Genomic DNA, 25019 nt, shown 5'->3' with positions numbered 1-25019 from the left:
TTGAGCGGCAGGAATGACTCGCTCAATCGAACCCAGAAGTCGACTCCGTAAATCCACCCTGGCAAGTAGCGTAGCTCTGCATCGACGGGAGCACATTTCTTGTCGGTGCAGCACAGTGGAGATGCTGAGGTAAGTAGGCGTTAGGAAGTCGAGGGGAGATACGCAAGTTCCTGTATGTAGCTTATGTATCTCCCATCAACTGCCACCAAAATCCACAGCCAGTGTAGAGTAGGCCTCCGTCAGTCAATCCTCAGGGTGGCCGAGCTGTAGACCACAATATTAGAATATGTCCAACTAACTAGAATTTGAAGTATGTTCATGGGCAAACCATTGATTGGCAAAGATAAGCCCCTTCTTCGAAAAACCTGTAACAAGGTATCAGTTTTGAGGCAACTGCCTGTGAAGGAGTGTACTACCTCTTTCAGGCTGGAGCTTACACCTTGTAATCAAGAAGGCCCTGTCCACCCTAGGGCTGGGTTATATAAACAGGAAGAGGCAGCTGACAGAGAGGGGAAAGGAGAAGCCATGTATGCTGCAGTGGCTGGTGATTTCTCTGAGTCTCCAGAAGACCAGTCTAATTAGACCCAGATACTTGATGTTATGTCTCAGAGCTCTGGACCAGAGTCCTGAGTGGAGGGTCTTATGAACCATCTTTTGTAATTGCTCCTGCCCTGAAGCCTCATTAAAGAGGACATGCTGTTTTATTAGGGTGTATTGGCTTCTTCTCTGTCTCCCCCCCTCTGCTGCCCCCTGGGCTGTTAAAGTGAACCTATTGCTGCCCCAATCAGGGGAAATTAAGATGGGGCACAGCTGCAGCACCATACTGGGTCACAAGAGGGTGTGCAGAGACAGACCAGACCTTTACACTGCCAAATAAGGATTTTTAGTTTTGATGTAACAGACTAAAAGGGCTGCCTTCCAAACACTATCTACTTTTAACTAATTACAGAGATGTTTTATTTTAAGACTTGCTGCTTATTAAAGGCTTCCCGTGTACGGTTACTTCCAAGTGAAGACCCTTTTCCACTCACTAGTATGATGACTTACTAGGGGAAGGTTTCCAGAATTCTTATTAGCCCTGCAGTTTCTGGCCTGTGTGTTTGTACTCTAGTTTTTCACATCCTACTTGATTCCTCTGACATACCATATATTGCCATTCTACTTCTGTGTTGTATAATACAAATGTTGCAAAGACAACACATACAATCATCAATCCAGTTCATAGTTTGACAAAGTTTGAAAGAACACAAAGCAAAAGTTTCATTTATAATTTAAACAAATTTCTTTAAAATTATTTTTAAAACAACTTGATTGCCCTTCAGTTCTTTTTTTGGCCTTAATTATGGAAGTGCTATTTTTTGCATAATCTAGGTAATAGGCCTGGGCAAACAAATCTGATAAAATAGTAGTAGTCCCCTCCACGCCCTTGCAAATAAAAAGTAAAAAAAATTAAAATGATCCTACATTACTTTTCATTTTCCCATAGATACATTTCTGAATTTCAGCTGGGTTCAGAAGCAGATATGCCAGAATACTATAAGATGGACTGCTCTTTTGTCTATGTTAGGTATTGATATAGTATCAATCACAGTACTATACGGTATATAAAATACAGTAAAAATGAAGGCATAATATTTTATGTCAAAATGGCATTCCTGTATTGTTTCCAGCCTGATCGTAAGAATTTTCCCCCAGGTCAGACTGGCAGTGAACGGGGAGGGGGAGAGAGCGGAGGGGGGGAGAGTCTTCATCTTCTGTCACAGCATGGAGTGCAGGTCATTTGCTGGAAAAAACGGTTACTAATCTTCTGTAACTGTTGTTCTTCAAGATGTGTTGCTCATATCCATTCCAAGTAGGTGTGTGTGCATCGCATGCACAGTTCGCCAGAAGGTTTTCCCCTCATGGTACCTGTAGGGTTGGCTCTAGTGCCCCCTGAAGTTGCACCTTATATAGGGACTCCGCTGACCATCCACCTTTTCAGATTCTTCTTGCCGGTTGGCTCCGACAGCGGGGTGGGCAGGTGAGTTTTGGAATGGACATAAACAACACATCTTGAAGAACAACACTTACAGGTTAGTAACCATGTTTCTTCTTTGAGTCCTTGCTCATGTCGATTTCCAAGTAGGTGACTCCCAAAACAGTCTATGGGAGGTGGGGTCGGAGCTCAGAGTCCCACAGTTTGAAGCACTGCTCTGCCGAAAGCGGCATCATCTCTGGCATGCTGGGTAACAGCATAGTGAGCAGCAAAGGTGTGAATAGATGACCACGTTGCCGCTCTACAGATGTCATGAATTGGTATCTGGGCCAGGAAAGCGATGGAAGATGCTTGTGCTCTGGTGGAATGGCCGTTAGCAGCTTTGGAGCAGGCACATTCGCCAAGTCATAACATGCCTTGGTGCACAAACTGATCTATGAAGAGATCCTTTGAGAAGAAACCGGTAGCCACTTCATTCTATCTGTCACTGCTACGAAGAGCTGTGCTGTCTTCCTGAATGGTTTGGTTCTTTTGATGTAAAAGGTTAAGGCACGCCTGACTTCCAGTGAATGAAGTCTGTGCTCTCAGCTGTTAGTGTGTGGTTTTGGGCAGAAAGCTGGGAGGAAGAGGGCCTGATTTGCATGGAACTGGGAAACCATCTTTGGAAGGAAAGCTGGGTGAGGATGAAGTTGTAATTTATCCTTAAAGAAAGTTGTATAAGGAGGTTCTGACATGAGTGCCTTGAGCTCCAATACCCTCCTGGCCAAAGTTATGGCCACCAGGAAGGCCACCTTCCAGGAAAGGTAGAGGAGTGAACATGTCGATAGGGGTTCAACTGGTGGTCCTGTCAGCCTTAACAGAATGAGGTTGGGGTCCCATTGGGGGACTGGCTGGCGTGTAGAAGGGCCTGCCCAACTGTTCAAAAAATGCAGTGCCAAAGGGTTAGCAAAGACCGAGCAGATCTGCTGCTCTGGGATGGAATGCTGAAATTACTGCCAGGTGGACCTTAATTGATGACACAGATAGTCCCTGACACTTCAGATATAGCAAATAGTTCAGAACTGTTGGAATTGATGCCAGTGTGGGCTGGATGCCCTTCTGGGCAGTCCAAACCAAAAAAACTCTTCCACTTAGCTAGGTAGGTGGCCTTAGTGGAGGGGTTTCTATTGCTGAGAAGGACCTCTCTAACCAATTCTGAGCATACTAGCTCCAAGGGGTTCAGCCATGGAGCTTCCATGCTGTGAATTCCAGACCGGGATGTCGGATGTTGCTGTGCTCCTGAATGACCAGATCCAGGAGTAGAGGTAGAGTGATCAGGGTGTCCACTGAGAGGTCGAGGAGTGTGGTGTACCAATGCTCGCAAGACCAAGCAGGGGCTATCAGAATCACGGTGGACTTTTCCTGTCTGATTTTCAGCAGGACTCTGGATGAGGGTAGGTGGAAAGGTGTAGAACAGTCGACCTGTCCACAGGATGAGGAAGGCGTTTGTGATGGACCCTGAGCTGTGATTCTAGAAAGATCAGAACTGGAGGCATTTCCCTTTTGAGTCTTGTGAATAAATCCATGTGGGGAAAGCCCCACCGATGGAAGATGCTGCTCAACACATCCGGGCAGATCGACCATTCTTCACTAAGGAAGGACCTGCTGAGGCTGTCGGCCAATGCATGCTGAGCTCCAGGCAGGTAGGATGCTTCCATGTGTATTGATTGAGCGATGCAGAAGTCCAAAAATCTGAGGGATTACTGGCACAGGGAAGAGGAGCAAGCTCTACCCTGTCTGTTTATATGAAATATCACTGTTGTATTGTGTGTTAGGACCGATATTACTTTGCCCTTTAGGTGAACTTGGAAGGCTTGGCAGGCCAGATGTATGCCCTCAGCTCCCTCATGATGTAAAGTAAGAGCTCTGTGTGGGACCAAAGCCTTTGGGTCCTGAGTTGAAGCAACTGTCACCGGACATATGGAGGGATGCGGTGACAAAAAGGGGACTCCTGCACAGAGTGTAAGGGTTGCACCACCAATCCAGGGTCTCTAACATCAAAGGGCGGAGGGAAACTACTTTGTTTATTTTGTCCTGAGCTGAATGGTAAACCGAGGCTAGCCACGCTTGTAAGGGCCTGAAGCGTAGCCTTGCATGTTCAACGACATAAGTGCATGCTGCCACGTGCCCCAGCAGTTTTAGCGAATTTTGAGCTGTGGTTCGGCAATAACAGTTTAAGTTCTCTATGATACCCCAAAGGGCCAGAAAACAAGCCTCTGGGATGGATGTCTTGGTTTGACCAGAGTCCAGAACTGTCCCAATTAATTCTACCCTTTGGGTGGGAGTGAGTGTCAACGTCTGTTTATTGATCATAAGGCCCAACTTGTCGAAGGTAGACTTTATCAATCTCACATCCACCTCCACCTGCACCCTGGTTCGTCCCTTGAGGTAAGGTTACACTTGTACTCTCCTCTTTCTCAAAAATGCCGTGACTACCTCTATGCATTTGTGAATATATGAGGAGCCGCAGACAGTCCAAAGGGCAGGACTGTGAACTGGTAATGGGCCTGATTGACTACAAATTGGAGAATCCTCCTATGACCCCAGAAAATGGCCACGTGGAAATATGCATCTTTCAAGTCAAGGGCAGCATGCCCAGAGCCAGAGAGAGGAAGATGGAGGCCAAGGAGACCATGCAGAATCTCAGTTTCTTCATGAATCTCTTGAGGTTTCTCACGTTGAAAATGGGACAAAGGCCCCCATTGGCTTTCAGGATTAGGAAATAATGGGAGTAGAATCCCTTTCCCTTTAGCTCCCATGGTACCTCTTCCACTTCTCCTACTCTTAAAGTTGCTTGCATTTCTTGCTGAAAAAGTTGCTCGTGAGAGGGACACGAGAGGGAGGGTGGGGGATGGGAAGGTGGGAGAGATGAAAATTGGAGCGAGTATCCCAGTTTAACTGTGCGTAGAACACATCGATCTGATGTGATCTGGGATCACGCACGGTAGAAGTGGGATCGTCGGTCAGAAAATAAAACGAGGGGTGGCTCTGAGACATTGATTGGTGCGCCATCCTCAGGCGCACCCTCAAAAGTTTTCCTTGGACCCTGAGGACTGCCTTGTTTGTCCAGAACCCTGGTTAGAGGAGGGTTGTGGAGGCCTCCTTCTATTATTCCTGCCCCTTCTGCAGTTGGGGTCCTGCCTTGGCTGGCCTTGGTAGAACCGAGGCATGTGCTGCAGCTTGAAATGTTTCCTCTGGGGCACTGGAGTATGGAAGTCCAGGGACATCAGTGTGGCCTGAGAATCTTTCAAGCTATGCAGCTTGGAGTTGGCTTGTGATGAAAACAGGGCTGGGTCCTCGAATGGAAGGTCCTGTATAGTTAGCTGGACTTCATGTGGGAGGCCCGAGGCCTGGAGCTCCTTCTCACGGCTACTCCTGAAGACATAGTCCAAGCTGCTGTATCCGCTACATCTAAGGCCGCCTGAAGCAGACTCTTTGTCACTGCCTTACCCTCCTTCACCATGGCAGTGAATTCAATCTTGGAGTCTGATGGTACTTACTCAATGAATTTTTACATGGACTGTCAGGAATTAAAGGTGTACCTGCTGAGGATGGCCTGCTGATTTGCAATACAAAGTTGGAGCCATCTGGTGGAGTACACCTTCCTTCTGAAGAACTCCAACTTCTTAGCATCCTTAGCCTTCAGTGTGGGGTCTTGTTCACTTTGCCTTTCTTGCTCGCTGGTGGCCGCCACCACGAGTGACCGTAGAGGAGAGTGGGTGTAGAGGTATTCATGGTCGTTTGAAGGTACAAAGTACTTTCTTTCTATCTTCTTTGCAGTAGGAGTTAGAGTGGCAAATGTTTGCCATAAAGATTTTGTGGTTTCCTGGATAGTCTTTATCAATAGCACAGTGACCCTGGAGGGACCCTCTGGGGCCAGAATGTCCACCTCTATGATCTCCTCTGCCTGGAGATCCATATTCTGTGCCACCCTGCGAAGCAGCTCCTAGTGCATCCTGCTGTCGTCTGGCATAGGTGTGGCCGCTGCTCCTGCCACAGCTTAATTGGGGGACAAGAAGGATGATGTTCTCATCAGCACGGTCAATGTTTCCTGCCCTTCAGCACTGGAAGGGTCATGCGGTGCCAGACCCTCATCCTCGTTACTGGCATCAAGGGAGGTGTCAGGCCCAGTGCTGGGATTGGAGCCTTTCCTGGTGTCATGTGGTATGCTTCCAGCAGAGTGGGATGGCTGGGGTCTGAAGTCCGAGGCAAACAATTGAGACCTGCCGGACTGGGACCCCTAAGCCTGGTGGTACACCCCCGAGGTCCACAATGGCCATTGGGCTGGCATCTGCCACTGAGGGGGCCATGGCATCGAGGTATGTCTCCTCTACCCTCTGGTGCCAGCTCCTCCTTGATAAATATGACTCCGCCTTGGAGTCGGATGAGAACCACTCGCTCCTTGGAGACCATGGAGGTGTGGTGTTGAGCGGTGCCAGGAAGTGGTGCCATGGGGAGTGCAACCTCACCATCAGGGCAGGTTTGCCTTTGGATGGCACCGTGGCTCTTTTTGGTGCTGGTTCTCGATCCCGGTCATACCTCGGTGGGAGTGGTGGAACCGTACCCTTGATAAGCTGCACTGCAGCCTCAAACATTTCAGGTATGGAGGGAAATTGTAACTCATCCTCTTGCCTGTCTCCCTGCAGGGAGTCCATTGGGCCTGGACTTGACGAATCCCTCTGTGGGGCCGGAATTGACGGTGCCACAGCTGCGGGCTCGGGGCATAAGTGGCATGGCATGGGTCGCATTTTGTTCAAGCCCTTGTGCGCCAATTACTCTGGCGTTGGCGAGATGCTCCTTGCCCATCTTCTTCTGCGGCATCAGGAACTGGAAGTGGCGCCATGTCTCTCCATGTGCTGAGTCCTTCGGTGCCAGGGAAGTATGCTGGTGCCGGAAGTCTCTAGGTGTGGAGTCCTTCCTTTGCACCACTCCCCTCACTGATGCCGATGCACTCTGCATGGAGGCCAAGGTGCAAGGCCTTTTCTCCAACGGGCTCTGCTCTATAGGGCGGAGGGCTGATTCCGTCAACAAGAATTTGAGTCTCTGGCTTCTTTCCTTCTGGGTCCTGGGATGGAAGCCTATTCAAATCTTGCAATGATCCCATTGGTCAGACTTTCCCTAAGCACTTTAGGCAGGATGAGTGAGGATCATCCCTGGGCATAGGCTTCTTACAGGACACACAGAGCTTGAAACCAGGCATGCCCCATCCCCAGGGCGGAGAGGGGAAAAAACTGATAACTGGTAACTATTCCTATTCTAAGACTATGCAAACTAAATAACTATTTAACAGGTACTCCTAGAAGAACAATAGGAAAGCTTGCAAAGCAAGAAAGCAATGCTCCAGCTACCATCACAGGCAGTAAGAAGGAACTGAAGAGACGGAGGATCGGCAAGGCCCTTATGTAGGCGTGACTCCAGGGGTGCTAGAGCCGACACTCCGGGTACCACTTCCGACAAACTGTGCAGGCGGTGCGCACACACCTACTTGAAATTGACATGAGCAAGCACTGGAAGAAGAATTATCTGCGTATATCTCTCTTAATCAATTGCCTGCCACTGCAGTGGCTTTGGGCACTGGTATACGTTGGTCCATCTTATTCTCTCCCTGTAGCACATAGCAGTCAAGTCTCCTGTGAACTGTAATACTTCCAAGTTTACTCAACAAGCAGAATTAGACTAGTGTACAGGTACTGAGTGTTCCTGGTGGCCTGTGATATACAATAGGTCAGATTAGATGGGTCTGGTGGTACCCTCTGGCCTTAACCTCTGATTCTAAAAGAGTTGAAAATCTCATGGGAAAATGCCCCTCTTGAAAGATTTTCATCCCAATTTTGTGGCTGTATAAGGTTTCAATAGTTTGATCAGGCAGCTTAACATGGGGATATTTATCCAAACCTAAATTCTGAACATTTTGAGGTTTGCCCATAACTAATAATAGAGCCCCCTCCTCAGGCCACCTTATTAACTACATTAATTGGTAATTTTGGGAATATTGTAATTTGCTTATAAATATTCACATGCAGTAACATGGTATTTATGAAAATAACTGGAGTGATACATCGTACTTCATAAGTGCCACTTTGATTTCTTTACTGAAATCAAATTACTCAGATAAATAGATTATAAATATAGTAACAATTAAGAATATCTCTAATTGTTATAATCTGTTATTTGCATTTGAGCAATTCCCAGAGAGCCTAGTCAGGTTCAAGACCTCCTTCAGGTAAATACTGTGGCAACTCACTGGAAGAGAGGCTCTTCTGCTCCAAAAAGCAGACGACAAGAAAACATTTTAAATCATTCAGATCCCCCACCAAGTGAAATGGCCCTACAGAAGCTAGCATAAAATATAGTGCATAATGATCACATAATCACAATATATAAAGCAAAAATTATAAAAGAGCCTAAATGGTTTAGGAGCCTAAATTCCACTGCCTTTTAGTGGGACTTGGGCACTTTTGAAACTTTCACCCATAATGTAGTTTGTACACTCATTATGAAGTTTCATCTTCCAGAATGACATATACACTGACTTTCAATTACATTTTTCCCTTTCATACAATCTTCTCATTCAGGTCTTGCTGGTGAGCACTCTGGCCTGGATGTAGCAAAGCATGTAAGTAGTTCCATATGACTTCCAAAGTTTAAAGCTGAGCACATGCTTTAGTGCTTTGCTGGGCAGGGGCAGAGTGCGCAACACCTTGCAGGATCAAGCCCTTGATTGACTATTCATTGTGAAGACCTATTCTTGATTAATAAACTTCGATTTCACCCCATCCCAAGTAATTAAATAAACTACATCCCTTATATCAACCTTATTAGGAATGCCCTATAAAGATGGAGTCAGCATTCCAAACCGTCCAAAGAGACAACAAATTCCATCTTCTCTGAGAAATACTAGCCAAAGACTATACTCTCATATAACAAAGGCATGCTATAACCATCAAAGCATATTCATAATAAATAATTTTAGCAGCTGATTTATTGCCTTAGTGATGTTTCAGCATTTATCTTCAAAAGCAGATCATTGCCTAATGTGTTCCAGCACCGTAACTACACAATTTAAAATAGCATGAAGGTAATTTACTTTGATTTATGCAATGGTTTGCATTAAATCATTTTTATTGAATTCTAATTCATTTTAACTGAACCAACATCTCAAAGATACTGAGAAAATAGCTTGATAAAGCTCCATTAAAAAGGAAGCCATATATCTATTAGCCTTTCATGTGTATAAAAGAGTATCCTCTTTTGTCTCCACTTCCATGAATCCTTCCCTTATCTGAAACCACTGCCACAGTCTTTCAAATCCATCTTTTAAAAACACTCGTTCCAAAAAGCCTACACCCCACGGGGGGAGGAGAGGGGTGGAAACGGATCTAACAAGATATATGCTATACTTCACTACTCATTCACACTGCTTTTTGTTGCCTCCTTCAGTTTGCATACTGTCTAGATTTCAAGCTCTTCATGACAGGCACTATGCCTTTTTACATGTTTGTAAATCACCTTACTCATTGTTGGTGCCATATAAAAAAGAGCAAGGTAGTTCTCACTCCTTACCCTATGTCAAGATGGTATCCTACCAAATGTGTAGTTATGCCAGTTCATATGTACAGTACAATTTAAAGATATATACATTTTCAACTTGTGATAGCAACAAATTATTTTTATGAGTCAACTAAAGAAAAGAGAACATCTGGAACAGATCAGTGATAATCTCTAGTGCATTTGTGTTGTTTAGATGCACGATTTACTTACACAGCTTCTGTTTAGATTTCCATTATTCTGCATTTCATGAACAGTGATCAAATATGCAACTTCTTATGAAAATATAATAGTAAATAGTTTTCCACAGTCCTAAACAGGCAAATCTTGGGACATACTAGGTTTTAATGTGTTTTGAAAATGGATTATAGTGGGATTTATATAATAAGAGGTATATAACATTAAATGAATCTCTCAAATTTATGGCATTTTTATGCAAATATAGCATTCTTCGATTTGTGACAAATGCAAGCTACCAAAAAGAGATTTGTCTTTAAAGATAATATGAGGATGTTCCCAGATTATATGATTTGTTTCCTGGGTTACACAAAATACAAATGGAAAATGTTAGTAGGAAGTGTCCTCAAAGATATTCCATTGAATTTTTCAATATTAGAATTTTAGATTTAAAAAAAAAAAAGAAAACCCTTACAAAAACCAACAATGGGCTCTCAAACTCTTTAAAGCTAAATTGTTCAAAATGATTAGCGTTAACCCTTTTGGCTCCTTCGTCCTCTAGATCCTATCATCTGATTTTATTTGCTATACACAGCTTCCCCCTATTTACTGGAGCAGCTGACTGAGCCTGAAAAATACTGGATCAAGTGCTTATAAGTACACAAGTTCAATTGTGTATATTATATAAATACATCTATATGGAGATTTGTCACTTTGATATTTATTTTCACAACAACAGGCATGTACCAAATGCAAATTAGACAATGTGAAAAAGCTAATTGTTTACTTTATTTCACAAATAATTGATACAAAGAAATGTATGGACACAGGTTTTCTGAAGAAAATTTGATTTTACCCCATTTTATATATATTATATATATATATCTTACACATATTAATGTAGCTCTCACATTCTAACACCACCACGAGAGATTCTATTTGTTTTAAATGCAAAATGTACTTTATAGCTAAAATTCTCTAACAGCAATGATATTTTTAAAAATTTTACAATTTTAAAAAATTATTAATTAATTAAGTATTTAAGAAAAGGCTGCACAACAGAGTTCTCTAATGAGCTACAAGTAAAACACAAACAATAATAAATGGTTAAGAGGAGGATTGGCTGAACTGAATGATGGAGTTACGACCTTGTGGGCATAACTGAAACCTGGTGAGATGAAACTCATAACTGGAATGTCAGTTTAGATGGGCACAAGCTATATGTGAAAGACAGAGGGATGGAACTGTATAACAGTGTACACAATGCTAGCAAGCTATATTTTGACAATGAAGGATAGGATGATGATACTCTTGTTAAGAATGGAAGGAATTGTGTTTGTACAGTGCCCAGTGCAATGGGGCATCGATCCCAACTGGGGCCTTTAGGTGCTATCAGAATAGAAATATTTACTAGTTAATAATAATTATAATAATGGAAGGAATGAACAGCAAAGGAAATAAAAGTACATTGCTACAGACCATGAGGAGAGTGAGAATTAAAATTTCCTGGATCAAACCTCGAAGTTCTAAAAAACATAAGATAAGCCTTTTCACGAATATCCTTATCCAGATATCTAGTGGGTAACAAACAGCTGTACATATATGAAAATGATTCCTAGGATTTGTGGAGGGCAGTTTTATGATTCCAAACAGAGGCTCTACATCTTGAGAAAGGGAGGAAATGGAGGACAGAGAAAAATAAGGGAACTTGGCACCAGTGCCAGTAAACTACCAAGATACTAAGGAACAGATGCCTAGAATGCAATAGTACAGACGTTAGATTTCAAAAAAGGAAATTTTAAGAAATGGACTAAGAATGATGCAAAGGATGGAAATATTAAGATTTACCAGTTAGTAACAAGGTGGAGAATCCTAAGAGACACCATTCTTAACAACAAACTTCAATTTATTTGGGGGAAAAAATGCATACAATGAGAACTATTAAATGTTGCTTTATAATGGATTGCTAAAAGAACTGAGGGGAAAAATACTCTGTATTAGAAATCCAATAAGAATACAAAAATCAATCCAGGCTTGTAAAGAAAAGATAAATAAAAGAGAAATGCAGATTGACTTAATGGTAGCCACAAGGAGGAAGGGGAATAAGAGCTTTTACAGATCTCCGAGAGGAAAAAAAGAACTAAATAGAGAATAGGAATAAATGAGGAAAGGGTAATGGATGATTCCATAATGGCTGAGATACTGAAGTCCTTGATTTAAAACAAAACAAAAAACAAAACTACCGAACTCTTTAAACAAGAGAGAAGATATCTGGACAATTGTGAAATAATGAAAAGCTTGTAAAATAGCATTTGATAAAAGGTAGGGGAAGAAATACTTGGGAAATATGAACAACTGTTGGTCCAGATGACATGCTTCTTAGGGTATCAAGGAATTAGCTAATGAATTTACCAAACTACTGAAAATTATTTGGAAAACTGATGGAGCACTGGGGATGTACCAGGCAGAGGGTAGTGGTCAGGAAATCAAATATGGTACCAACCTTCAGAAAAGGTAAGTATGATCCTGAAAATTACCATCTGGTAAATCTAATTTCAGGCCCTAGTAAAATAATGGAAATATTGAGAGAAAAAATGTGTGAGCATCCAAAAAAGTAATGGAGCCACAGGTTTGTGAAGAACAAATTACACCAAACAGACTCAAGGCGAGGACTGCAAAATTAGTGAACGAAGAGAATGCAGATGTAATTATCAAGATTTAAGTAAATAATTCAATAGAATCTTACACAAAATCTCACTGGCAAAATTACCGCAAATGCCCTTAAACATAAAAACAATGCTACAAATTGTAAGTAGGCTGATGGATCACAAATAAGGATAGCGATAAAAAGCAATGTATTGTACTGGGAGGAGGAGTGTAGTTGGTTGCTATTGAGATTGGTCTTTGAGCTAGACTTATTTAAAATCATCAGTGAGGATTCTGAAGAGGGTAAACACCACATTAAATTCACAGATGATACTGAATTAGAAGGTGTTGTGAAAAATGAAGTTATAAAACAAAGCAGCCTACAGAGATTAAAAGATAGAAGCTGGAATTAAAAGGAGATTCTTTGTCTGGAAAGACGCAAGCCAATGGGGAAAATATTCTTAAACCGTCAATTTTAATTCAACCTGGAAAGAAATAATGAGAGAGGTACAGAAGTGATAGTGGAGAAAAAAATAGTTGAGTGATCAATGAATCATGGCAGACACAGGCCAATGAGTTTGTGTTCCACATAAGGAAAGTGGTAACTGTTCTCTGTATGGTTTGGTGGGACTGACACTGGAGTTCTACATCCATTTCTGGAACATCAACAACAGAAAGGTGAGACAGACCAGTGAAAAAATGTTAAGTGGGTAGGAGGGCTGGACTTATGTGGAAAGATTTATAGCCTGATTCTATAAAGACTAACTCAAGTGCTTAACTTTACATGCTATGATTAGTCCGACTGAGTTCAATGGGACTACACAGGATACAAAGTTAAGCCCACAGGAAATCTTTGAAGGATTGGGTGTAAGAGAGCAAAATGTGCAGCTAAATGTGACTAAAGAGGATCATAAAAAATCTATCCATAAATATTTAAGAACAGATAAGAATATTTTAAGTCAGTAGATGGATTAATTAGAATGAATGCCCTGAAATTAAGGCAAATTTAGACTGATATTGGGACAATGAGATATATTCGATCCAGGTCTCTACCAAATGATCTCTTTAAAATGGCACTGGTAATTCTTCTAGAATAGCATAATGATCCATGTCTGCATGTATATGGGCTGAGCCCTTACCGTGTCCTCAGCAGAACTCACAAATGCAGGGCTAGTGCCCAAACATAACCTCAAATACTGGGGTAGGGCTTTTTAAAAAAAAAACCCAAAACTTTTAAACAATTCTACCACAACATATGGCTCAGCCTAAGCTTCTTCTCTGAGCTTGGTTGTCCCTCCAGGACCACCTGTGCCTTATCTCTGTGGATAGCAGCTCTCTCATATTTAGGATATAGCCATGTCTTTGGTGGTCTCTCCAAAGGGTGTGTCTGCAGACAATCTTTTCTCTGCTACATAGCCTCTGCCAGCGAAGACGGTTGGTGCCAGAGATCCGGTGCAATGAAATTTGCACCCTCCCAGGCAGATTTTCCATGTACTGCTCCAATATTATCAAATTCACTAATTCTATTAACATCTGGGTCTTGAGTTGTCCAGTCGATCAAGCACCAGGTGAAGGTTAAAATTGCCCAGATGAATTCCTAGAGAAAGCCGCTCACCTTAAAATCATTACTGGTATTTCTCCTCCAAAATGCACAACCTGTTCAAGATAGCAGCCTTCAAACAGACCCAGAGTCAGCAGCAGTTACCTACTCTAGAGCCCACTATGCAGCTTGTCTGTCAAAAACAGATAGGTTAGGATCATTCCTCCTACTGAGCTGCAGCAGCTATCTTCTCAAGAGTGATCCGATAAGGATCTGGGTCACTATATGCTTTCAGATTGCTCAGGAAAGTCTGTGGCTTACTAGTAGCTTGGCTGGTACAAGCTGGGTTAAATCTCTGAAAGAGTTGCCCTAGGACCTATATTTGTTGTTGGGCTGCAAACAGGACTCGATGTGGATTGTAATCTGAGCTTGTTGCTGCTGCAGCTGTTGTTCCACCAGCCACTATGGGAGTTCTTCCATTCCCCATTTTGCAGAGGCCATCTGGAAATCCACTCTGGTATCAAAGGGGAACAGATTGACTCCCTAACCTCATCTTCAAAAGAGCATACAGATCCAGATTAGTGAGCAAACTCATCTCCTTCCTGGGGTTTGCCTTTATTCATAACTCAGCAAAACACAAACTTCAGTTACTGTCCCTCTCTGAGCTTGGCTGTTCTTTGGATTTTCCCCAAGACCACCTCTGTCCTAGCTCCTAATTCCTTCTCCAACTTGTTCAAACTTCACTTATATCCAGGGTGGTGTTAATAAATTGCACTTGCCAAAATGAGTCAGCAACTAATTGCATGAATCTAACAGCTGCTGACAGGATTGGACAACAGAAGAGCCTAACACCCTGCACTCACAACATTCTGCTGCACACAGCATAGGCCCTCACCACTTGACCCCAAAAAAATCTTCATTAGCTATCAGCAGTGGTAACTGTAGTATTAGCATTATCCTACCACAAAAATGAGAACTGTAGGGAAGGTTAGTTACCGATGGAGAAGGTCTCACTCTATCTGATATACAGTGGTACATATACAACAGTAAAAATATCACAGAAATTCAGGGTAAACTGACGCTTCCAGAGTGAGGTTGGAGGTCATGTTCTATTTAGCAACTGCTGCTAGGTAAGCAGGCTGTCACTGCCATGTAGCAAAAGCAGTCTTCAAGACAACTGCAAAATTAAGTTTTAGGAATTACTTTGGGGAAATCCTATGGCTTGTATTATACAAGGAGGTCAGACTAGCTGATCACACTGGTTCCTTCTGGCCTTGGAATCACTGAATCTCTGAAAAGACTTAATAGTGGATATTTGAGGGTGCTGGGGAAGTTTGTATCTATGAGAAAGACAGGACTTGGAAGATAGCTGAAAGCTTGAAAACGGGCTGCTGGAATCCTAACTGGAAATGGAAAGACTAATAAGGACTCAGAGCTAGCAGCAATGCTAACTGAAGGTGACAGGAAGGAAAAAGAACTGTAATGTGGCAGAGCCCAAGGTCCTAGATATGAATGAGGAAGATTATTTATGAAATTTAAAGATGGGAATGGGGCTATCACAGAATCCTAGAAATGGAGGACTAGAAGGGACCTTGATAGGTCATCTGGTTCAGTCCCCTGTGCTGTCAAGTAAGCAGGGCTGGTCTGAGGAGATGCCTCAGGCTAAGAGTGATGTTCATTGGAAGGTAGGACAGCATGCAACTGAGAGCAAGGAATATGATGGGTGAGGGACAATTGGAAAAGGAGCTGTGAGGGGCATCAAAGATATGCTTCACTGTCACTAGACTACCAAACTGGAAGGAAGTTAAGAACTCTTTTCTGAACTATGTTAAGTATAAAAAATTGTAGATAGATAAGAGATACAACATTGTGCTAAAGATCAGGATACTGAAAAGCTCAACAGAAGTCAGAGATTTTTGGGGTTCAAAGGTCACTTAGGCACTTAACTCCTACTGTAAGCCAATGGAAGGCAGGCATCTTTCTCCCATTTGTGCCTTTGAAAATCTCCCTGTAACTTGTATATGATGTGTGGAGGTGTGGGTCTTTGGCCTATAAGTGCTATAACTGGATGGTATAGATCTTGAGAAACAAGATATCAGAGATTCTTAAAAATATTTCTATATGTAAACATGTGTCCTATTATATTTTCCAAGTGTCCTCTGTGAAGTCATTTTCAAGCATGAAGGCTGGACAGTTGTCATAAAGTCTTCAAAATGACTATGCTCTCTTCCAGGGCTTATCTTCATCCAATGTTTTTCCCACTTCAGGTGCATTGATATTCATTCCAGCACAAGGAAAGTCCTAGAGCATTTGCTGATCTAACTCCAGTACTTAAAGCTATAATACAGTGTGCCTGCATACATCACCCTTTATACAGAAGCATTCATTGGTTTGACTCAATTCTCCCTTTACATTTGATCATCTCAATACATTTCATGATCAATATTGCAAGATATTTCCACTTTTCTAGAGATACAAAAGCTGCAAAGTCAGTTTGTTGACAGGCTATTTGGTCATGAATATCTGGTAGGTAATGAGTTTCTGTTCTTATAAAAACTGTGTGTCACAATGACTTTACCAGCTTCACAGGTCCCAGGTGCACAAATAGAACTATATTAGTGAATTTAATTAGGCACATGAGTTGAAGCATATAAATTATTGTATGGACATATCTATGTTGTACAGAGTTCTAACAGAACTTGATGCTGAAAGCTAAGCCTAAATATATAGATGGACTGGGATGATCAAAGAGACCTGCTGGAAGACTCCACATTATGTCCATACAGTTGTTCCAAAGGTCTTCAAAATGGTAGTACAGTGTGACAAAGACCTACTGTGGCTAATTTGTCTCTATACATAGAAGTCCCTGACAGAGTCCAAGGAAAGGGATATTAAATTACTCCTGAAGTTTGGCTGAGGCAGTCCTAAAACACTTTGAGGATTTTACAGTTTGAGGTAACCTTCTTGACTAGAAGTTGCACTGAGATCTAGCATGGCCTGCCCTGTCGGTAGCTGACAAAAAGCTTAAGATAAATGATGGGGTTATACTTGAAGTCACTTAAGAAATACTAAACCTGTTAAAATTAACATTATAAAACATTATAAAGAAAACTGACAACAATTCCACTAAATCCTTGCAGCAATAAATGGAAACTCAATTCTAAAATCTTATAGTAAAATCTTTATAAAAATTTAAGTGATAGTAAAGCTCACAGAGTCAGGAGGAGTGTGTTCTTTCTTCAGTCAAAACTCTAGACTGAAATTATGCTAGAAGGTTGTGGTGAGAACTTCTTTATCCCTCTCCCTTTGAGGAAAGGAAAAGTGCACTGAGTCCATACAGTTAATGAATCTTTGACATATCCTCACAATCCACATACTGGAAAAATAAGAGGTCAGAAATGGGCATCTTTACTATTTATTTTCTTCTCTTTGGCACTGGAAGTCACGCTTTCCTGATGTGACGTCCTTTGTCATTGAGGGGCACAACAGGAACCATTGGCACATTTTTGGAAGATTTTTTTTCAAGTTTTGGATATGGTATTGAGGTTGCCTGTCATTCATTAGAAGTTCAAAGTCCTCCTCCTTTTTCTCAAAATGCACCCCCCATCTTAATCATCTCCTTTTGTTAACCTGTCCTCTAAAAGCGTGTGTCAGTCTAGACAAATCTGCACTGCACAGGCAAAGGAAGAAAGAGTATGTGAGAAGAATGAGATTTGAAATGATACTCTATTCTGGAAAACTGATGAATAAGGGTACATCCATGACGACTGAACAGTTCAGTTCAAAATAAGGCAGGAATCAACAGTATATGTTAAAGTGACACTATATTCAATAGCTGATAGATTTCATGTCTTTGGAAAAAACACTTACTTTTCTATTGTCCATGAGTGAAAACTATTGTATAAATATTGACAAAAACCTTGATTTCTTACTGCATAAGCCTATTGCAGTATAGTTAATAAAGAATTATTCCACCTATCAGAGTGGCAGCTGTATCCAGTTAGTTTATTACTTGATTAGTTCATAGGAAAGCAGAGAAGGGAAACATTCACAGGGATCTTGATGAACAACACTATGGGATGGTTCCTACCATGTTGCTCTGAGACTGTGTTGCCCCATACATTGTAATGCCATTTGATGGTGCTGCTGGCTGTGGTGTATCTGGCTGTATAAATCCTCTTCTGTCAATTAGACTACAGAATAATTAAAAACAAACAAACATAGGATTGTTAGAAGCTTCTGATTAATAACTCTCCACCCCCAATAAATACAGGTTTCAATATTACAACAACATCAAGTCTTAAAGCATCGTCATCATCATCATCACTATTTTAAAATATAACCTGTAATTCAGATTTGAGACATGTGGCTTCACCTCATCTCACCAACAGCAAAAGAAACAGGGTTACTTACCAGTAACTGTTGTTCTTCGACATATGTTGCTCATATCCATTCCAATATAGGTGAGTGCACGCCATCGTGCACTGGTTCCCAGAACTTTTTTCCCCTTAGCAGACCCCGTAGGGTCGGCTTAGGTGCCCCTGGAATACTGCGCTCATGCCGCGATACATGAGGCACCGCTGACCCTGCGGGCCCTCAGTCCCTTCTTTCTGACGACTCCGACAGCGGGGTCGGAGGGTGGGTGTGGAATGGACATGAGCAACACATCTTGAAGAACAATAGTTACTGGTAAGTAACCCTGTTTTCTACTTTGAGTGATTGCTCATATCCATTCCAATATAGGTGATTAAAAAGCCATACCTTGGAGGTGGGTAGAAGTCACCGGTGAGCTGCTCTCATCAGCACAGCTCTGCCGAACCCCACGTCCTCTCTCGCCTGCTGCACGATGGCATAGTGGGACGTAAAGGTGTGCACCAACGACCAGGTAGCTGCTTTGCAGATGTCCTGCAGGGGCACTCTCTCCAGGAAGGCCGCTGACGAGGCCTGGGCTCTGGTTGAGTGCGCCGAAACAGCCCCCAGAAGTGGTACATTCACTTGCTCGTAACAGCACCTGATGCAGGCGGTGATCCACGCAGAGATGCGCTGGGTGGAGACAGGTGATCCCTTCATCCGGTCCACCACTGTCACGGACAGCTGAGTCGATTTCCGGGACAGCCTTGTCCTCTCGATGTAGTAGGCCAGGGCTCGTCTCACGTCCAGCGAGTGCCATCTCTGCTCCTCCTCCTCCGACCCGTGCGGTTTTGGAAAGAACACGGGGAGGAAGATATCCCGATTATAATGAAACTGGGAGACCACCTTAGGCAGGAAGGCTGGATGGGGTCTCAACCGCACCTTGTCTTTGTAAAATATGGTGTAGGAGGGCTCCGAGGTCAAAGCTCTTATCTCGGAAACCCTCCTAGCCGAGGTAATGGCCACCAGGAAGGCTACCTTCCAAGAGAGGACAAGCAGCGGGCATGTAGCCATGGGCTCGAAGGGGGGCCCCGTTAGTCTGGCGAGGACCAGGTCAGATCCCATGGAGGCACCGTGTCACGGACCTGCGGGTACAGCCTCTCCACCCCTTTGAGCAACCTGACTGACATGGGGTGGGGAAATAAGGGCCTCCCTTCTAGTGGTTGGTGGAAGGCTGAGATAGCCGCCAGTGTACTTTCAGGGAGGCCAGCGCCAGCCCCTGGAGTTTCAGGTGGAGCATGAATAGGCGAGCAGCTCAGCGGGATGCCCCAGGACTCCGCCCAACAGGTAAACCGTCTCCACTTGGCCCAGTACATGACCTAAGTGGAAGGTTTTCTGTTGCCCAGTGGAATCTTTTGGACCTGCACTGAGCAGGCTCTCTCTCCCTCCATCAGCCACAGAGCCTCCAAGCTGCCAGGTGGAGGGAGTCCAGGTCCGGGTGCAGCAGGCGACCCTGGTCCTGGGAAAGCAGGTCGTAATGCCTCGGGAGCTCCACGGGTGGGGCAATCGACAGGTCCAGCAGCATACTGAAACAATGCTGTCTTGGCCAGGATGGGGCAATCAGTATCACGTCTGCTTTGTCCCTCTTGATTTACAAGAACACCTTGGGCAGGAGCGGAATGGGGGGAAATGCATACATGAGGGTCCCCTTCCAGTCTATGAGGAACGCGTCAGAGATGGAGCCCGGCTTGCAACCCTGGAGCGAGCAGAACCTCAGGCACTTCCTGTTCCAGGATGACGTGAACAGGTCCAGTTGGGGAACACCCCACTTGCAGAAGATAAAAGTTACCACCTCCGGGTGTAGTGACCAGTTGTGGCAGGGTAGAAATGACTTGCTGAGGCGGTCTGCCTCGTCATTCCTGACCCCTGAGAGGTGAAAGGCAGATAAATGAAAGTCGTGTCTCACCGCGAAGTCCCAAAGTTGAATGGCCTCCTGGCAAAGGGCCAAGGAGCGTGCTCCCCCTTGCTTGTTCATATAGAACATGGCCACTGTATTGTCCGTGAGGACCTGAACCATCCTGTCCCTCAAGAATCTGAGGAACACCTTGCAGGCCAACTGGACTGCCCTGAGCTCCCGTACATTGATGTGGAGGCTCTTCTCCTCCTCCGACCACAGCCCCTGGGTGCTCAGGTCAGTGCTGATGTGGGCCCCCCACCCCACGTCTGAAGGGTCCATGATCAGGGTGACCGATGGGGCCAGATCCCAGAAAGGAACCCCTCTCAACACCTCCCCGGGAGTCCTCCATGAGTTCAGGGAGGCCAGGACCCTTGGGGGAACCGTGACCACCCTGTTCAAGGGGTGCCTGACTGGTGCATACACTGAGGCTAACCAGGCCTGGAGAGGCCTGAGTTTGAGGCGAGACAGCCTCACCACATACATGCAGGCCGCCATGTGCCCCAACAGCTGCAGGCAGTGCCTGGCTGTTGTCATGGGGCACCTGTGTAGTTGGACAATTATTGCAGCCATTGCCTCGAACCGAGGCTGTGGGAGGAAGGCTCTGGCCTGGGTAGCGTCCAGGGTGGCCCCAATGAAGTCTATGCGCTGCACCGGGGTAAGAGTGGACTTCTACTCGTTTATGAGGAGCCCCAGTCTGGTGCATGTCGCGCAGGTGAGGGATAGGCTGTTCCAAACGTGGGGCTGGACCTGCCCCTGATCAGTCAGTCGTCCAGGTAGGGGAAGATCTGCACCCCTCTGCGGCGCAAGTGGGCCACCACTACCGCCATGCACTTGGTGAAGACTCTGGGGGCGGACGAGAGGCCAAATGGCAGGGCCAAGAATTGGTAATGGCAGCCAGCTACCATAAACCTGAGGAAGCACCTGTGGCTGGGAAGGATGGAAATGTGAAAGTACACATCCTTCAAATCAAGGGCGGCATACCAGTCTCCTGGATCCAGAGCAGGGATAATGGAGGCTAGGGAGACCATGCAAAACCTGAGATGCCTGATAAACTTGTTCAGTCGGCATAGATCTAATATGGGTCTCAAGCCCCCTTTTGCTTTGGGGATGAGAAAATACCTGGAGTAGAATCCCCTCCCTATTTCTTGCGGAGGAACCGCCTCCACCGCCCCCAGGAGGAGGAGGGACTTCACCTCCTGCAAAAGGAGTTGCTTGTGAGATGGGGCCCTGAAGAGGGACAGGGTGGGAGGGAGTCCGGGGGGAAATCCGTAAACTGAAGGGCATATCCCCTGAGAACTACGCCGAGGACCCAACGGTCTGAGGTGATATTCTGCCACTCGGCGTAGTAGGGTCTTAGACTTTCTGCAAACGGGAAGAGTGGATCCGGGACAGAGGTATTGGTGCCACTCTTGGGCACACATTCAAAACGCTTTTTGTTGTTAGCCCCCTTAGAGGACCCTTGCTGGGAGGCCACGGACGAGCCGGAGCGGTTGTGCCTTCCGAACCCCCTGCTCCTGTCTCGGTCCCTATGGGGCTTAGAGGGTCTGGGTGATGGCCTAGGGGGTGGTTGGGCCTGGCGTTGGGGCTGCGGCCAAGACTAATGCCTCGAGGCCTCGTCAGTTTTTTCCAAGAATAGGCTTGCCCCATCGACGGTCAGGTCCTGAATAGATTGCTGCATCTCCTGGGACAGCCCAGATGACTGCAGCCACAAACACCACTGCATGGCTATTGCAGAGGCCATGGCTCTGCTAGTGGTGTCCGCAGTGTCACTGGCGGATTGCAACACCACCCCTGCCACCGTGACACCTTCCTCCAGGATTGTGGCAAAGTCCGCCGCCCGGTCCTGGGGCAACCCCTCTGCGAACCACCTCATACAGTTCCAGAGGTTCAGACTGTACCGCCCTAGGAGGTCCTGGTGGTTCGCAATCCTAAGTTGTAGGGCCCCGGTGGAATAAACTTTACAGCCAAACAAGTCAAGATTTTTTTTTGTCCTTGTTCTTAGGCGTGGTGCCCGGGCCACCTTGCCTGTCTCTCTGGTTGGCCACATCAACCACCAGGGTCTCCGGGGCAGGGTGGGTATATAAAAGCTCAAACCCCTCTGCCAGAACATAGTATTTTTTCTCAGCGCCTTTAGAAGTAGGGGCAACCGAGGCAGAGGTTTGCCATAGGGCCTTGGCCAGTTTAAGGACCCTATTGTGCACGGGTAGGGCCACCCTCAATGGTCCTGCTGACCTGACAACCCCGAAGAGGGGATCCTCCTCCTTACAGAGCTCCTTGAGTTCAAAGTTTAAATTATTGGCCACCATTTTAAGGAGCTCCTGGTGGGTCCTCAAGTCTGGGAGGGGCGCCCTGTGGTCTCTGGCAGCCGCCTCACCAGGGGAAGAGGAGGAGGACTGTGGAAGGGGCCCCGTGGAGGGTCCCTCCTCAGGGTGCGATTCCTCCTCCAAGGAATGGCCCTTAGCCTGCTGGCTTGGTGGGAGGAGAGGGGGGACCACAAGCTGTGCCACTGAAGATGGGACCGATACAGTTCCCTGCCCCATCTGTGCCCCCATGGGCCCTTGCAGCCACCCCGGTGCCGGCATAGGTACCGGTTGCGGAGCTTCGTGGCGGGTCTTGTCCTTGCGGGACCCGGAGCCGCTGGACTGATGATGACAATGCCTCCGGCTTTTACTCCTCTTTGTCGGGGACCAGACTCTCGACGACCCCGATGAGGTGGATGAGCATTGGTGCCACCACGAGTGGTGCCGACGGGAGGATGTGCACCTCAACGAGCTGGAGGACGAGGACCTCCGTCTCGGCGCTGAGGATTTCCGGTGCTGCTTACCCTTTGGGGACCGGGAACGGTGCTGTCCATGCCGCCTCGGTGCCGAGCCCGACACCGAGGACCGCAATCGGTGATTTGTCAAGGTGGCCGGGTCTTTCGGTGCCGAGTACTTCGGTGCCGGACTCCGCATCGGGCTCCACGCCTGAGATCAGGACCGGTGCCGTGATGGCGAAGAGCTCGGTGCCGGAGTGCGGGAGCTGCAAGCACTGCAGGAGGTGGACTTAGAACGGTGTCGCCTCGAGCACGATGCCTCCGGTGCCATGGACCGTCCTAGGTGCTGCAGGGAGGACGAGCTCGATGACTCAGTCGGAGCTGCGAGGGGAGCCGCCAGGCTCTACCCTCTCTGGCCTTCTGGTGGGAGATTTCGCCCCTGACGGGAGTCTCGACCAACCACCTGAGGCACCTAGCGTGGGTTTATCCCAGGACACCGGTCCCCATACCGTTGGCTGAGGGGGGGACGGAGGCGTGGGCATGGACAGTAGGGCCCGTGTTGCATGGAACACCTCCGGTGTGGACAGTCCTTGCAGGGGCGCTCCCCCACCCCCAGGAGTTAGGAGAGGCTCCCTGCATGGAGATGCAGGCGCCGGAGCAGGCTCGACGGGCCGTAGCTGATGCATCTCCTGGCTTAACCCCGGCTGTGCAGGCAGTGTGGGGGAGCCCTGGCGCTCAGTGCCCTGGCGCCGTTTCTTCTTGGGCACTGAAGACGGGTGGCATCGGGTCGACTCCGGTGCGGATGGAGCGCTCCGCACCGAGGAGACACTCAGTGCCGAGGTGGCATGCAGTGGTTCGGAGACCGGTCAGAGCGCCGCCTCCATCAAAATAGCCTTGAGCCAGATACCACTTTCTTTTTGAGTCCACGGCTTGAAGGCTTTGCAAATCTTACACTTATCCCTCCAGTGCTGCTCCCCCAGGCACTTGAGGCAGTGATCGTGAGGGTCGCTCACGGGAAGAGGCTTGCCACAAATGGTGCAAGATTTGAAGCCAGGAGAGCTGGGCATGGCCCGGCCCTAAGCCCCAAATTCTATACCAATTCTAACTAACTAAACTATTTAACAACACTTAACACTAAATTACTCAAACTATTCAAACAACGATTAACAGTCAGTAAGGGGAATGCTACTTGCTAAAAGGCAAGAGGCAAGATGTTCCAGCAACTGTCATGGGCGGAAAGAAGGAACTGAGAGCCTGCAGGGTCGGCGATGCCTCATATACCGCATGAGCGCGGTACTCTAGGGGGCGCCTAAGCCGACCCTACAGGGTGTGCTAAAAGGAAAAAAGTTGTGGGAACCAATGCACGGTGGCGTGCACTCACCTATATTGGAATGGATATGAGCAATCACTTGAGGTAGAATAATTATTTAACTGCTTTCCTCCATGGATAGTGGCTATGAGAACAGGCACATTTCTGGGTTTCTGCCTCAGGTGTAAAATTTGGATGCGGACTAGCAAATTAAAAAGAATTTGAAACCCTTGAGGAAGAGACGGATTGTAAGACCCCATAGTGCACTCTGCATCTGAGTTTCTTCTGAAATGTCTAAATTATCTGCCCTTGCAATTCAGCTTTTGAATTTGTTGCTAAAGGTTGAAACCCAGAAGTATGAGTCTATTATAATTTACTTAACAAGGAAGTATCATGAAAGAAACAGAGGGGAGCACTAGTGTAGAACATTTACCAGTAGTTTTACTACTCTTACGTATCTCTGCCCATACCAGAACCTCCACTATAGCTATCACATATAGCGCTGTACCCATAGGAGTAAATAGGAAAATTAAAAAACAGAAGCCTAGTGTAGACAAGGCCTAAATTCAGATAGGTTTGTGTAGGAATTTAATATACACAGGTAAAAACAGAGGGAAGAGTGTGAGTGAAACAAAAAATGAACAGTTTGGTGGAGAACTTCAGAGAACTTAAACGAAGAGTTGTTTGCTGAAATTCTGAAAGACGTTTGCTCACCTTCTGTAT

General features: G+C 45.7%; 1 protein-coding gene across 8 annotated transcripts in view; it reads right to left on the bottom strand.

Annotated features, from left to right (window-relative positions):
* The window catches only part of ZDHHC14 (zinc finger DHHC-type palmitoyltransferase 14), a 219287-nt gene that overhangs the window by 47707 nt on the left and 146561 nt on the right, over nt 1–25019 (bottom strand). For all 8 annotated transcript variants that reach the window (XR_010918667.1, XM_067542473.1, XM_067542472.1 and 5 more), the window contains exon 8: nt 18016–18118. Coding sequence is in view for 7 of the 8 variants with exons in the window: in XM_067542473.1 (XP_067398574.1) it covers nt 18016–18118 (103 nt within the window). In the remaining variant the exon portion in view is untranslated. The remainder of the gene's footprint in view (nt 1–18015; nt 18119–25019) is intronic.

This window comes from Emydura macquarii, unplaced genomic scaffold, assembly GCF_026122565.2.
Source record: "Emydura macquarii macquarii isolate MOO-44397 ecotype Brisbane River unplaced genomic scaffold, CSIRO-AGI_Emac_v2 contig_705, whole genome shotgun sequence".
Lineage (NCBI taxonomy): Eukaryota > Metazoa > Chordata > Testudines > Chelidae > Emydura > Emydura macquarii.
This window is presented reverse-complemented; position numbering and strand designations above follow the sequence as displayed.